The sequence below is a fragment of the Megascapheus bottae genome, chromosome 14 (genome assembly GCF_031878675.1).
Source record: "Megascapheus bottae isolate mThoBot1 chromosome 14, mThoBot2.hap1, whole genome shotgun sequence".
NCBI classification, from domain to species: Eukaryota; Metazoa; Chordata; class Mammalia; order Rodentia; family Geomyidae; genus Megascapheus; species Megascapheus bottae.
Window position 1 is genome coordinate 26,790,064 of NC_143522.1, and position 15,735 is coordinate 26,805,798.

General features: G+C 44.0%; 1 protein-coding gene across 2 annotated transcripts in view; it reads left to right on the plus strand.

The window, feature by feature from the left end:
- Nucleotides 1–1,916: 1,916 nt before the first annotated feature.
- Nucleotides 1,917–15,735, plus strand: part of Ak7 (adenylate kinase 7) — a 63,985-nt gene continuing 50,166 nt past the window's right edge. For both annotated transcript variants that reach the window (XM_090344795.1, XM_090344796.1), the window contains exons 1-4: nucleotides 1,917–2,092; nucleotides 9,499–9,687; nucleotides 10,573–10,681; nucleotides 14,845–14,939. In XM_090344795.1, the coding sequence (XP_090200921.1) occupies nucleotides 1,991–2,092; nucleotides 9,499–9,687; nucleotides 10,573–10,681; nucleotides 14,845–14,939 (495 nt within the window). In that variant the 5' untranslated portion in view covers nucleotides 1,917–1,990. The remainder of the gene's footprint in view (nucleotides 2,093–9,498; nucleotides 9,688–10,572; nucleotides 10,682–14,844; nucleotides 14,940–15,735) is intronic.

Sequence of the window (15,735 nt, forward strand, 5' to 3'; positions counted from 1 at the left end):
TGATCAAGGTTCAAATCCAGCCTGGCACAAAAGGACCTAAGATTCATCTCCAATTAACCTGTAGAAAACAGGAAATGGGGCTTGACTCAAGGGTAGGGCAGTATCCTTGAGCTGAAGAGCTCAGGGACAGCAACTAGGTTGAGTTCAAGTCCTGTGACCCACAAAAAAAAAAGTCGATGAGACTATCTCCAATTAATATCCAAAAAAACCCGAAAGTGAGCTCAAAGTGGTAGAGCACTGGTCCTGAGGAATAGTACTGAAATCCTTAGTTCAAGCCCCATAACTGACAAAATGAAAAATGAAAATGTAGTTATTTCAACCTAGTTGTTTATTTCTTTTTTTTTTTTCTTGGTGGGTTATAGGGCTTGAACTTTAGGCCTGGGCACTGTCCATGAGCTCTTCAGCTCAAGGATACTGCCCTACACCTATTCTAATTTTTTATGTAGCACATTTTTCTCATTTCTATCTTTTTACAGTTTCAATCATGGCATATCATGTTTTTCCATCAGAAGGGTAGAGCATAACTTGTCCTAGAGCTTTGCCAGTTTTTCATTGGAGAAAACCAAATGGCTTTTGAATCATTTCCATCTGCCACCAACACTCTTAAAACCTTTTCTTGCCAAGTATTGGTGATTCATGCCTGTAATCCTGACAAGGAAGAGATCTGCAGAGTGTGGTTCAAATCCAGGATGGGCAGGAAAATCTGTGACTTTTATCTCCAAGCAAGCAGCATGAACATGAAAATGGAGTTGTTGTCCAAGTGGTAAAGTGCTACCCTTAAGTGAAAAAGCTGAAGGTCAGTAGCCAGGCCCCAAGCTCAAGCCCCAGTCAATACAAGCACAACACTCCCCCCCCCCACCACACACACACACACACACACACACACACACACACACACACTTTCTTTTTGTTTGGGGATAGAACAAAGCCTTGCACCTGCCAGACAAGCATGTTATTACTTAGCCACATTCTCAGCCTTCTTTAAATCTCCAAAATTGCCCAAGCTGGCCTTAAGCTTGTGCTTCTCCTTATTCAGCCTTCCCAGTAGCTCAAACTACAGCTCCTTACCATCACGCCCGGCTCTACCCATTAGCTGTTGAAAAGGCTCTTTTACAAATATTTCAAGAAATGTTTTAGTGTATTTTTTAACCAACTGTAAGAGTGCCCCTCATGAAATTCTGGTCTTTTATTTAAATAAAAGCACATGAAGAACCACTAAGTGAGCCGGGTGTAGTGGCTCACGCCTGTAATCCTAGCTACTCAGATATAAGGATCTCGGTTCAAAGCCATGCTGGGCACTAAAGAACGTTGAGACTCCTGTCTTCAATTAACCACTAAGAAAATGGGAAGTGGTGCTGTGGCTCAAGGGGTAGGGCAGTACCCTTGACCTGAAGAGCTCACCAAAAAAAAAAAAGGAAAAATACTTCTGTGTAAGAGTATCCCTGTCACACTGGCCCGCGGGGCTTCCCCTGTCCTGCTCCCCGCAGCTCGGAGGTAAATCTTTCCCTCGTCGTTGACTGGAGAGCAAAAGCCCACTGTCCTCTGGGCCAGTAGGTCACTGGGCCGTGTTTCCTTTCCGAAGGAAAGAGAAGGGAAACACGACACAGGCCCGCCCAGCAGGGCCTTCTACAAAGTGCTCTCTAAAGACGCGCTCTGCGGGAGGGCACGCCCCGCCCAGCTCTAGACCACGCCCCCAGAGTGCTGGAAGTCACGCCCCTCCCAGAACACCACGCCCAATCCCCTTCGCCGCTCACAGCCCCGAGCGCCGGGAGCCCCGCCCTCCCTAATACCACCAAACCACGCCCCTCGCCCAGCTAGCAGACCCGCCTCTAGGGCCGAGAGGCCTGTCTTGTACCACCACACAAGGCCACGCCCCTTCCGGAACGCCGAGCCCCGCCCTCGCCGAGACGGACAGGCCCAGCCTCTCGGGGCTCAGGCTGGTCTCCTTAGCAACGGGACTCTCAACTCAGCCACCAGCGCAGCTACTACCATGGCTGAAGAGGAAGGTGTTAACCCGTCCGAAAAAGTTTTCCGGATCCAAAGAGTGTTTATAAACCTGCTGGACACCTACAGCAGCAAAAACATTGGAAAGGTGAGCGGCGGCGGCCGGCGCCAACCTGCCTGCCATCCCGGGGCCCCACGTCGCGTCCCCAGGGCCGCGTCCCCGCGGGGCCTCCCCTCGGGAGGTCCCACGCCCGGGCACCGTCCATGCTTCCGGGACCCCCAGTCCACAGCCCTCCTGGGAAGGCCTGCCACCTGGAAGAAAGCCCAGGTGCTTGGAGATTTGCAGCCCCCGTTCCCACCCTGTAAATGTGCTGAAAGCGCAGCCCAGAAAGGCCCCGGGCTTGCCAGGATCGTAGAGTGCGGGGAGGGATCTGGAGCGAGCCACGAGGGGACAGCAACAGTCTTCGTGTCGTCCATAAAGCATTTTTCACTCACTCATACCTGGGGTACGTCTATGATGTGCCAGGCCAGGGTTTACACTCTGGGTCTCATGTAGCTTTCCGGCATGGTTAGCCCTGGGGAACCACGGTAATCAAAAGGCCCAGGTCCTTCAACTCCAATCATTCCCTGGTGGAAACGAAGTTCTGGTTCTATCGTTCGGCTCACTGACCTCAGTTCTGTGCTCCGGAAAGACCTGGTCAGACTGACCATCACACCTGCAAAGAAGACAACACCGCTTAGGAAAGTGACAGATGTAGCCCAAACGACAGAACTGATTCTCTCAAGGTTCTTGAGAAGCGAAGTCCACACACCCAGTGTGACAGCTGGGTGGCTTTCTGCCTGGAGCCTCTAGAGGAGAATCTCTCATGATTGTCTCCTGCTTTGTGAAATTGCCAGCCATCCTCGACCTATCTTGACTACAAGAGAAAGATAGAAAAAAATAGACCCATTGCTCTAGTCACCATCCCCTTGTTCTCTTGGTGTTTCTCCCTCTGTCTCTGTGCCCAGATTTCCCCCTCTTTTTTTTTAACAGGGTGGGTTTGGTCATGGGGCTTAAACTTGGGACTTGGGTGCTGTTTCTCAGCTTTTTGCTCAAAGCTACCTCTCTACCACTTGAGTTACAGTGCAATTTCCAGTTTTCTGATGGTTAATTGGAGATAAGAGTCTCAGAACATTCTGCCTGGGCTGGCTTTGATCCTCTGATCTCAGCCTCCTGAATAGCTAAGATTGATTACAGGTGTGAGCCACCAGTGCCCAGCCGACTTACCATCTGAAATCCATTAGTTGGGACTATGAATGTGGCCTAGTGGTAGAGTGCTCGCCTAGCAATGCAAAGCCCTTGGACGTGACATTGTGGTTCAAGTGGTAGAGCGCTAGTTTTGAGCAAAAGAAGCTTAGGGACAGGCCCTGAGTTCAAGCCCCAATACTGACCAAAAAATCATTAGGCATATAACTTATAGGTAATATGTATTTTACATAATACTAATTATACATGATAAAGAGTGTATGATGAACATTTACTAGAAAAGACTCAAAACACCCATCATTGCTTCCAAATTTTCAGCACAAACAGAAAAGGAGCATCAAACAGTTCTAAAAACAATAACGGCAACTGGGTTCAATACACAGGATCCTCCAGCCACTTGGAAAAGTAAAAAAAATAGTCTTATTTTCTGTTTCCCAAAAGGATAGGCATAAAGAGTATGTATCTATAAAGAGAGGTTGCATATATAGAAATATATAGATAGATATATAAATCAGATATGGGTAGATATCAGATGTCATATATATGTGTATATATGTATATATGTATATTAGAGAGAGAGGGAGAGAGAGAGAAGCAGCTACATACAGAAAGTATATTGAAGATTGTCCAAGAAAATCAAATATTCTCAGCTCTGAAGGAGGGAACTTGTGCGTTCATGGCATACTATGTGGGGCACTGAAGTCTTCATAATTAATAAGTTGTGGGGACCGGGAGTTTGGCCTAGTGGTAGAGTGCTTGCCTAGCATGCATGAAGACCGGGGTTCGATTCCTGGGTACCACATCCATAGAAAAAAAGCCAGAAATGGTGCTGAGGCTCAAGTGGTAGAGCTCTAGCCTTGAGAAAGTCCAAGGACAGGGCTCAGGCCCTGAGCTCAAGCCCAGGACTGGCAAAAATTAAAAATAAGTTGTTCTTCAATGACCCTGCCCGCAGATAGCATGATGCTTGAATAAACACAGCATGTCCTGTGTAGACATATCTCCCTTCTGTGAAGGACAGTGGGGATGAGGTGATGCTGGTTGATGGGAGATGACAGCTTGGTGGCACAGCTCTCGTGGAAGATGGCATACACCTGACATTCTGTCATGAACCAGGAATTGTAGGGTGATCTGCAGGAGGCACAGCTGGCACTGCGCACAGGGTTCACCAGACTGTCAGGAATCTACAAAAGCATGTTAATTCCATTTCTTATCAGAAGGAAACAAATGAAATTTTAGTGTCAAACATTGTCTTTGTGACATGCAATCATAAAATATGATTTTTGTTTGCAGTACTGGGGTTTAAACTCAGGACTTTGTGCTTACTGGACAAAAAAAAAATTTTTTAATGAAGGAAGAGGTCCCTGAGGGATAAGTACCAAGTGGCCCTTCTCCATAACAGTGACTCTCACACACACAGTCAGCATTCTCTCCATAATTATGGCATCAATCACAGAAGCAGAGTCACGTACAGAGCCACAGAGGCTGGCTGCTGCATGGCTTGCTCAGCAGTTTGGTTTATATTTTAAATCCAATGGAAAGTCATTGAGGTGTGTAAACTAGGGAGGCAATGCAATTGAGATGTGAAATGAGGGATAAAAGAGAGTCTGACTCGATCTGTGATCAGATATTTTACACTATTTTTTAAATTTTTTTGTGGGTCATGGAGCTTGAATTTTGGTCCTGGGTCCTGTCCCTAAGCCACCAGTGCCCAGCTCAGAAATATCTTTAATAATAACATAATTTTGTATTTAGTGTTTAACCACAAACTCTAGTTTATAAATTCTTGATAACTGTTCTCAATCTGTACAAAGCAACGTGGGCACAGGAATAAGAAACATATAACAAATGACAAGTACCTCTCATTTTCAGTTATACTTACTGGACTATGCCATCCTTGTCCTTTTGTTGGTGGTTGTGGTTCACTACCCTGTGATTTTGGACAACTTGCTTACTGCTAGGTATCAGTCTCCTCCTCTGTGGAATGAGATAGCAAAATTGAACATGTATGCTTGAAATATAAGTGATATATGTGTAATATTCTTGAGAGAAATACCTCCCAATAAGAGATGAATACTTAAAAAAAGATGGATATTGATCTTCCATGATACTTTGGATAATTTTTTTGAATCACTGTATATTAGGTTTTGGGGCTTTGGTGGTTTCTGTTGTGTTTATTCCCAATGTATGGTGATGTTGCAATCATTTTTTTAGGTTTAACATAAGTAATTAGTCACATTTATGATGATAAAACTCCTTTTTTGTTTTTTGTTTTGGTTGGTCATGAAGCTTGCATGCTGGGCCTGGGCGCTGTCCCTGAGCACTTCAGATCAAGACTACATGCTACTCCTTGAACCACGGTGCCACTTCCAGTTTTTTGGTGGTTAATTGGAGATAAAAGTCCCACAGATTGGGGCCGGGAGTTTGGCCTAGTGGTAGAGTGCTTCCCTAGCATGCACCAAGACCTGGGTTCTATTCCTCGGTACCACATATATAGAAAAAAGCCAGAAATGGTGCTGAGGCTCAAGTGGTAGAGCGCTAGCCTTGAGAAAGTCCAAGGACAGTGCTCAGGCCCTGAGCTCAAGCCCATGACTGGCAAAAAAAAAAGTCCCACAGATTTTAGTGCCCAGGCTGGATTTGAACTGTGATCCTCAGATGTCAGACTCCTGAGTAGCTAGGATTGCAGGCGTGAGCCATTGGGCCTGGCGCAGGTGCCAGGCTTGTTTTTGGTTTTGTTGGTTGTGAAGTGAACTTAAGGCATGGACACTGTCCCTGAGCCCTTTTGCTCAAGGCTAGTGCTCTATTACTTTGAGTCACAGCTCCACTTCTGATTTATGAGTGTTTAATTGGAGATAAGAATCTCATGGGGGCCTTTCTTCCCAGGCTGGCTTCAAGCCACAATCCTTAGTTCTTAGCCTCTTGAATAGATAGGATTGCAGATGTGAGCCACTGGCACCTGGTGAGAATGAAATCATTTTTTTGTGGGTCATGGGGCTTGAACTCTGGGCCTGGGTGCTGTCCCTGAGCTCTTCAGCTCAAGGACACCGCCCTACCCTACAGCCAAGCCCCACTTCCCATTTTCTAGAGGTTAATTGGAGATAAGAGTCTCAAGTCCTTGATCTTCAGATCTCAGCCTCCTGAGTAGCTAGGATTACAGATGTAAGCCACCAAGCCCAGATGAGAATGAAGTTCTTAAACACAGGACAAGTCACTGTTAAATATAGCTTCTGTAAAATAAAAAAATAAATCTTGGCCAACTTTGTTCTTGTGTTAGTTGCTGTGACTAACTGACATAAACAATATAAGACGGGAAGGATTATATTTTGCCTCATGGCTTCAGAGGTCTCAGTGCATACCTTGGGCTCTGTGGATCTGAGGCCCATGGAGAGGCAGAGCATTATAGCAATAGAACACGTGGAGAGTCCATCTACGTCGACATCATGATGAACAGGAAGCAGAAAGAGACAGGCAGAAAAGGACTAGAGACAAGCTATTGGCCTTCAGTGAGCTACTTTCTCCAGGTAGGTTATTTCATCCAGAAATTTCTAGAACTTCCCTAAATAGTACAACCAGATAAAAATCACCCCTTCAAATGCATGAGCTTTTTTAGTGGATTATTTCACGTGCAAGTCCTACTTGTAAGGGTCCATGATCAAAGGAAAAGGAACAAGCCTGACTCAAAAATGAAGGTTAAATAAAGCTTTATTCTGAGCCCAGAATGAAGAACCATACTGACAGGGGGAGGGGGGGCGGGGGGAGTCCATGCCTAATCTCACAGGCTACTTTTATAGGTTACCAGCCATGCGGTTGGGCTTGGCTATACACAGGTGGCAGTAGAATCTCAACACCTATAGGAAAGCTGTATGGTCAGTGGGGTCATACATGAGTTGCTGTTTGAACTGACCTATCATCTTGGATGGTTTTGGCGCACTGCCCTAATGGACAAAGGAAAGGGGAAGCAGCTTTACTTACTCTGGCAGACAAAGGGGGAAGGGGGAGGAGCTCTTATTCTTGAGTGCTTCTTACTGATGGGATGTCTCTACCTGGTCAGGCTGCCCCTGTCATCTGGCTTCTTTTCTGAGGTAACTTCTTTATGGACTGGGTTAACTACTAAAAATGGGGTTCCTCTGGTTACGTGATTTCTTACAAAACCAATTCTATTTTATTGTTCAGTGTGGTCACCATTAGCCCCATGTGGCCATGAGCACTTAAATACGTCCAGTCCAAATGCACATTAAACCTCAAAGACTTAGCATTTCCAAAAATGATGCAAAAGAGCTAGTAAGCCTTTTTTTGTTGTTGTTGTTTTTTGGTCAGTCATGGAGCTTGAACACTGGGCCTGGGCAGTGTTCCTGAGCTCTTCAGCTCAAGGCTAGCACTCTACTCCTTGAACCACAGCACCACTTCCAGTTTTCTGGTGGTTAATTGGAGATAAGTATGTCAGGAAGTGGGGCCGGGAGTTTGGCCTAGTGGTTAAAGTGCTTGCCTAGCATGCACCAAGAGTAGGGTTCGATTCCTCGGTACCACATACATAGAAAAAAGCCAGAAGTGGTGCTGAGGCTCAAGTGGTAGAGCTCTAGCCTTGAGAAAGTCCAAGGACAGTGCTCAGGCCCTGAGCTCAAGCCCAGGACTGGCAAAAAAAAAAAAAAGAATGTCAGGAAGTTTAGTGCCTGGGCTGGCTTTGAACTGCGATCCTCAGATCTCAGCCTCCTGAGTAGCTAGGATTACCGGAATGAGCCACTGGCACCCAGCTTGCTATAACCATCTTTATAACCTCTTTAGGATGGGGCTCAGTGGTAGAGCACTTGCCTGGCATATGTAGGACCTCCATAAAAAATAGAATTCTTATGCTGTTAGCACATTGAATTAGTATTATTTTGGATATGCTAGATTAAAAAGGTTCAGGCTCTGGACTTGATTCCTACCACTGAAGAAAAAATAACCTAAAATTAAAATTAATCTCATCTTTTTCATTCTACTTTTTAAAATAATAATGTGGGTATTACCCTGGCACCAGTGGCTCACATCTGTAATCCTAGCTTCTCAAGAGGCTAAGATCTGAAGATCAAGGATCAGAGCCAGCACAGAAAAACACAAGAGACTAATCTCCAGTTAACCAGAAAAGGCTGGAAGTAGAGGTGTGGCTTAAGTAGTAAAGTGCCAGCCTTGAGAAAAATAACTAAGCAGGAGCATAAGACCCTCAGTACTGGCTTAGAAAAAGCCGGAAGTGGTGGTATGGCTCAAGTGGTAGAGCTCTAGCCTTGAGAGAGTCCAAGGATAGTGCTCAGGCCCTGAGTTCAAGTCCCAGGACTGGCAAAAAATGTAAGCCAGGTGCTAGTGGTTCATGATTATAAGTCTAGCTTCTTAGGAAGCTGAGATGTGAGGATCACGGTCCAAAGCCATCTTGGGCTTTGTGTCTATGACACTCTTATCTCCAACTACCCACCAGAAGAAACACTGTAGCTCAAAGTGATATAGTGCTAGCCTTGAGCAAAAGAAGCTCAGAGACAGTGCCCAAGCCCAGAGTTTAAGCCCCACAACGGTGATGACAATGAGGAAGAAGAGGAAGAAAAAGGAGGAGGAGGAGGAGGAGAAGAAGACGAAGAAGAAGAAAGAAAAAAAGAAAGAAAGAAAGAAAGAAAGAAAGAAAGAAAGAAAGAAAGAAAAGAAGGAGAAGATGAAATTTAGACTATCTAGGCAGGCAATTACATTTCTGCACTTTTTTTTTTTTTTTTTTTTTTTTTTTTGCCAGTTGGTCCTGGAGCGTGAACTCAGGGCCTGAGCACTGTCTTTGAGCTTTCTCAAGGCCAGAGCTCTACCAATTGAGCCATAGCACCACTTCTGACTTTTTCTATTTATGTGGTACCGTGGAATCAACCCAGGTCTTCATACTTGCTAGGCAAGCATTCTACCACTAGGCCAGACTCCCGGCCCACACTGCTGTATTTCAATTGAATGATGTAGCCATCTTTGCTGGAGCTGTCTCTGGCTATTACACAGAAGTGCTCCTTACCAATCATGTTGTTGGGGCCCTCTGAGCCCAAGTTCTGTCTGTAAAATGGAAAGCATAATGAATGGTACTCCTACATTCTACCACTGTGGGAATTAAATCAAGCTAAATGAGTGGGAAGGGGCCATGGCCCCAGCAAGCCCTCCATCAGCATTCATGTTTATAATAATAATAATAATAATAATGATAATAATAATTTTAGGCCTTGTTTCTCTTTCTCTGTGCAGAAGTTCTTAGCAACCCTTGCTGGCATTCATGATTCATGGCATTCATGCTGGGCAAACTTTCTGTTTTCTTGTAGTTTCTATCTAACTGTGTTGCTGGGGCTTCGCTTGAAGAAATTACAGAGGAGGAGGAGGAGGAAGATGATACCAAGTCAGGTGCCCGGGAGGCCTTATCATTCAGACAGAGGGAGGGCACCTTCCAGATCGTGGGCACTTTATACAAGCCCGACAGCCCCAGGCCTGATTTTGCCGTGGAGACATACTCGGTAAGGCCCACTGGCTTCTGCCAGCATAGACATGGGTTAAAGGCCCCTCTCAGCCAAGCGCGGTGGCTCATGCCTGTAATCCTAGCTACTCTGGAGGCTCGGATCTGAGGATCTCGGTTCAAAGCCAGCCCGGGCACTAAAGAATGTGAGACTCTTATCTCCAATTAACCTCTAGTAAATGGGAAGTGGGGCTGTGACTCAAGGGGTAAGGCAGTAGCCTTGGAGAGAAGAATGAACAAATGCATTCCTATACTCAGCAGACACTATGTGGAAAGTGAACTATGTAAATTGTGGATAGGGGAAAGCTGGGAAAAAGTGAGGAAGGGATAACATTGTCTAAAACATGGCTTGTATTCATTACCTGACATGAAATAGTAACCCCTCTGTATAATACCTTAATAACAACAAAATTACATAAATAGATAGATAGATAGATAGATAGATAGATAGATAGATAGATAGAAATTGTGACACAGGATATAGAGAAAACCAGTGCCTGGCAAAAGGTTCTATTTTAAGACAACTGATGAGGGAGCTCTGGGGAATTACAACAGGGGAATAACAACAAATCTGGCATCCATGCCATATGCCACATCCAACTATCACCAGTTACTTCTGTCCAGTGGGAGACCTATAAATTTTTAAGCATTACAAGTTTCCATATCTTGCCGGGCACTGGTGACTCAAGCCTGCAGTCTTCAGGACCCTCAGGCTCAGGGCCCAGGCTCTAAGTTCAAGCCACAGGATAGGTTCCCAAAAAAGTTTCCAAATCTTAAAAAAGTATTCCTTGGGCTGAGATGTGGCTCAATGACAAAGTGCTCGCCTAGCAAGTACAATATCCTGAGTTCGATCCCCAGTACCAAAAAAGACAAATTCTCTTTTCAGAGCATCTCTCGGGAAGACCTGCTCGCGCGGCTCATGGAGTGTGATGTCACCATCTACAACATCACGGAGTACTCGCAGCAAGTGGAGGAAGCCTTATGGGCAGTCTCTGGTCAGTGAGACATGTTCTTATCTGTGTGTGTGTGTGTGTATGTGTGTGTGTGTGTGTGTGTGTGTGTATGTGAAGGCCTTCATCGGGCTAGCCAAGGTTCGACCACTAAACTGTAGCTCTACACTCTACTGACATTTTGTAATAGCAAGGGATATCTATCTATCTATCTATCTAAATATATATATATATATATATATATATTGGTCAGTCATGGGGCTTGAACTCTGGGCCTGGTTGCTGTCCTTGAGCTCTTCAGCTCAAGGTCATGGCCTTACCCATAAAGCCACAGTGCCACTTCTGGTTTTCTAGTGGTTAATTGGAGTCTCATGGACTTTAGTGCCTGGACTGGCTTTGAACCTCAATCCTCAGATCTCAGCCTCCTGAGTAGTTAGGATTACAGGAGTGAGCCATCACTCCTATAATAGGACACTATTTTTTTTACAGCTACTTTACCTGAGAATCATAGAAAAACTGATCCAAGAAATATCCTAAGTATGAATCTGTGCTAATGAATATGCCTGTGTAAAAACTTCTGGTTTATTTCTGTTTATTTGTTTTAGCGCCAGTTCTGCGGATTGAACTCAGGGTCTTGAGCCTTCATTAAGATTTTTTGCCCATCCCTGGTGCTCTACCATTTGAGCCATATCTCCAGTCAAGCAGTTTTGCTGGTTAATTCAAGATAGAAAGATAGATCCTTTTCTGCCCAGAGTTGTTTTGGATTGTGGATCCTCAGATCTGAACTTCTTGATTAGTTAGGATTATAGGCTTGAGCTTCCACCTCCCAGCTTCTGGGTTTCTTCTCTTATTGTTGTTGTTGATGATGATGATGATGATGATGATGATGATGATGATGATGATGATGGTATTGTTTGAAGACAAGATCTCACTCTGTGGCTGAGTCACCTCAAATTCATGATCCTCTTGCTTTGGCCTCTTGAGTGCTGGAAATAAAGTTGGTATGTGAGGTACTTGTTAGGAAATTTGGATGAATGTAATGGAATATTTTCAATCATCAAAACAAAGGATACAATACCATTCAGAATTCCACCATGGCTCATTCCAGGGTCTCTACTTACAGAGGTGGGTATGGAAAACACTGGGATGGTGTAAGGAGAATTGCAGAGCCTTACCTCTTGCCCTCTTATAGTCAAGAGACCCAAGGCACACACAGAAGCTGTAAGGAACAACAGAGTGGCCTTAGGCCCATGAGAAAGGCCCACAAGAGAGAGATTTACCTTCAGGAGGACAGGGATCCAGTGCAGCAAATGTTCTCTGATGACCAAAAGCAGGGCAGGCAAGCTGAGAATGCTTGCATTTTTCCAATAGCTTTGAAAATGACAATGAGCCCTAAGACAAAAATCGGTGTCTAGAAATTTGCTGCTTTTGTAATTCATCTCCTATGTAAGCCTGAACAAAGGAGAGTGCACTGGCAGATCCCCAATCTTCATTTCAATGTCTTCAGTGTTTTTATTTTAGGCAGACAAGTTCAGAGGTCAGAATCTTTTCTTTTCTTTTTTTTTTTTTGATAAAGGACTCAATATACACCTGACTTTGTGAGTCAACTACCCTGCTAGTAACTTTCATTCCAATGAAACTTTATTTATAAAAACAGTAGTTTTTAAAATTCAATCAACAGCAAAACTATGTTTTGGCTTAAGTTCAGAGAAATGGAATGCAGCCTCAGAACTGATTGGAACATAGTCATGAAATAATAACAGAAGAATAATGCCTATGGATTAGGAGGAGTGGCCCTTGGAAAATTAGAGTACTTCTGTGGAATACTGTGCCCAATTCTCATTCAGTGAAACACAAATAAAAAACATGAACACATAATTTTTAAAATTTATTTTTTGCCAGTCCTGGCTTGAACTCAGGGCCTGAGCACTGTCCTTGGGCTTTCTCAAGGCTAGAGCTCTACCACTTGAGCCACAGAACCACTTGTGGTTTTTTTCTGTGTATGTGGTACCGAGGAATTGAACCTAGGTTTTGTGCATGCTAGGCAAGCACTTTACCACCAGGCCAAACTCCTAGCCAAGCTCTACCATTTTTGAGCCACCGTGCCACTTCCAGTTTTCTGGAACTTTCAGTCTAGTTTTCATGGACTTTCCTCGCAGGCTGGCTTTGAATGCAACCCTCAGATTTCAGCCTCTTGAGTAGCTGAGATTACAGGTGTAAGCCACTGGCACTTTCTTATTGCTTTTATAGAGCTGATATACAGAGGAGTTACAGTTACATAAGTCAGGTAATGAGTATATTTCTTATTTTTTGGACAATGTCTCCCAGTTTTTCCCTCCTGTCCCCACCCATGAGTTGTAGAGTTCATTTTCAACATAATGTCCAGTGAATACTACTGCTGCATTTGTTGACTCTTTGTCTCTCCGTTTCTGTGTTCCCCTTATACTCCCAAAGACAGATAAATGAACAACACACAAAAAAAGATAACAGCAGAGGGGAAATATAACCTCTTATTTCCCTTTCCCCAAGTTCATTTCAATAAATATTATTTAATATATGATCAGCTGCACATAGGCACTGCACCTTTGATGCAACACAGATTTTTTAAAACTATAGACATACTTCATCTTTAGGAAGGAAAGTTATTGGTAGCCTGCTTTCTGCATGTTATTCTTTAGCAAATATTTACAGCTGGCATATATTTGCACCACATAAAGTAATCATCAGAGCTCATGTTTATCCAGCACTCATTTTGTACCAGGTTTTAAAAATTGATTTATCTTCTAGTGTATGCCTTTCATTTTCTTTTAAATTTTTAATAATTTTTTCTAAAATACAATCTGGACATGTTTTGAAAATTAAAAAGCATAATAGGGCTCACAATAGAAGAAATAATTCCCTGAATTTGCTTTCTACCTCAGCCTTACTTCCCCAAAGGAACTTTTAAACTACTCTTAATTTAATACCCAAAATGCTTCTGTGGAACAGAAGATGTAGTTCAGACACAGACGCTTATGTAACCAGTGTTGGCCCCATATTTGACTCCTAGCACAGGAATCTAGATAGAGATACAAACAGACACATAGCCTAAATGGTTGTCCCTGAATTGTGAACTTCTTGCTGTGACCCCCCTGACCTCCAGTGAAATAAATCATCCATAAACCTTGACAGTCACTGCAGTTTCTTTCACAAGTCTTCAATGCAGAATGTTTCTTATTTTTTTGCTCATTCTGATGAAGAGCTTTACATATCTAAGAACATTCAGTTCTGTATTTGAAGGAAAGGGTTTTTTTGTCAGTTGTGGGGCTTGAACTCTGGGCTTGGGTGCTGTCCCTGAGCTCTTCAGCTCAAGGCTAGTGCTCTACCACTTAAGTCACAGTGCCACTTTCTGTTTTCTGGTGGTTAGTTGGAGATAAGGTCTCACTGGACTTTAGACTTTAGTGCCCGGGCTGGCTTTGAACTGCAACCTTCAGATCTCAGTCTCTAGAGTAGCTAGGATAACAGGTGTGATCCACTGGTGCCCATCTTGGAGGAAAGGTTTTAACTGGATTATATGCTTTTGAGATAGTCAGAGACACTTTAATCTGTTGAATGGAGGCCTCATCTATGAGGCCTCTGGGAGGTGAAGACTGGGAGAATAGTGATAATGGAAAATATCACCATTCACAGACACAAAGGAAGAAGTGAATGACAAAGATTTATTGGAGAAAATGATAAGCAGAAATCCAGCTAAGCTGAGGCGTCCTGCGGGAGGAGTGTATGTGCTGGGGTTAATAAGGTGTCCTAGGAGAGAGTTACAGGACTAGAGATTATGGGACAGTCTGCTAGCCATGTCAGTCCCCAGCCCCAATCCCAGACTCTGCACAGTCTGAATAAGCTTTTCACATGTCTTTTATCTCTTGTGGGTGTTCACTTTGGCTCACACTTCTGGAATCCAATCAGTCTACTGTCCATTCCCCTCCTCTTCTGATGATAATGTGATGGAGGGTGATGGTTGTCATCATCATATTCTCTTTAAGTAAAGGCTACATTTCTGAATCCAGAAAGGGTGCAAATCGGAAGAATGCTGGTGGGAGTGGGACACTGGGGCTCTGATGCTCTGTGTCTCTGGAAGGAACTTCAGGTCTCCCTTTCAGTAGGCTGTACACAAGATTTCCAAACCAAATACTACACAGTTCTGATAACTGTTCTGCGTTTTGATCCACCAGCCATGAACGAGGAAGTTGCTCATTTTGAAAAGCGGAAAATATTTATTTTACTTTCCACAGTGATGACATGGGCTCGATCCAAACCTCTGGACCCGGTAAGTAGGCAGTTGATGCTCCTTTAAGGGTGTGTCCTCACCTCAGCCCCAACCTCTCCACAGCTCCCTGACTCTCAGCACAAAGCCCTTATGGCCTCAAGACGCTGGAGCTACCCAAAGACCTAGCACACGGGTTGTCTCCTGTTTGTCCTGGGGCTGCTTGACACAAGCTACTGTGCTGCCCATGAGATGAACATGTACTCTACTTCTTAGTACGTGCATTCACACTTGTTTTTTCTTTTAAATTTACTATAAAGAAATATGCCACATTACAGTGGCAACAGTCTTGAGAGTCTCTGTCTTTCGGGAAGCAGTACTGGGGTTTGAATTCAGGCGGGTGTTGAATGTAACGTTTGGCACATAAATGCTAGCAATTGCTATGTCCTCTTGTCGGAAAATTCTACTTATTAAGATTGGGTGACCTTCTTTGTCTTTTCTGGCTAGTTTGGGTTTAAAGTCTATTTTATCAGGTAGGAGCAAGATAGTCCTGCCTGTCTTTGGGGTCCATTTGTTTGGAGGATCTTTTTTCCAACCTTTCACCCTAAACCAATGTTGTTTTTGTGGAACGGATGTATTTCTTCTAGACAACAGATGGTCAAGTCTTGCTTTTTGATACAAATTTTCATTCTGTATCATTTCTGTTTCCTGGGGCTTGAACTCAGAACCTCACATCTTTCACAGCTTTTTTCCTCTCAGCTGACACTCTGCCACTTAAGCCATACCTCTACTTATGGCTTTTTGCTGGCCAATTCGAGAAAAGTCCCTCATGTATTTTTCTGCCCAGGTTGGAGCCTTA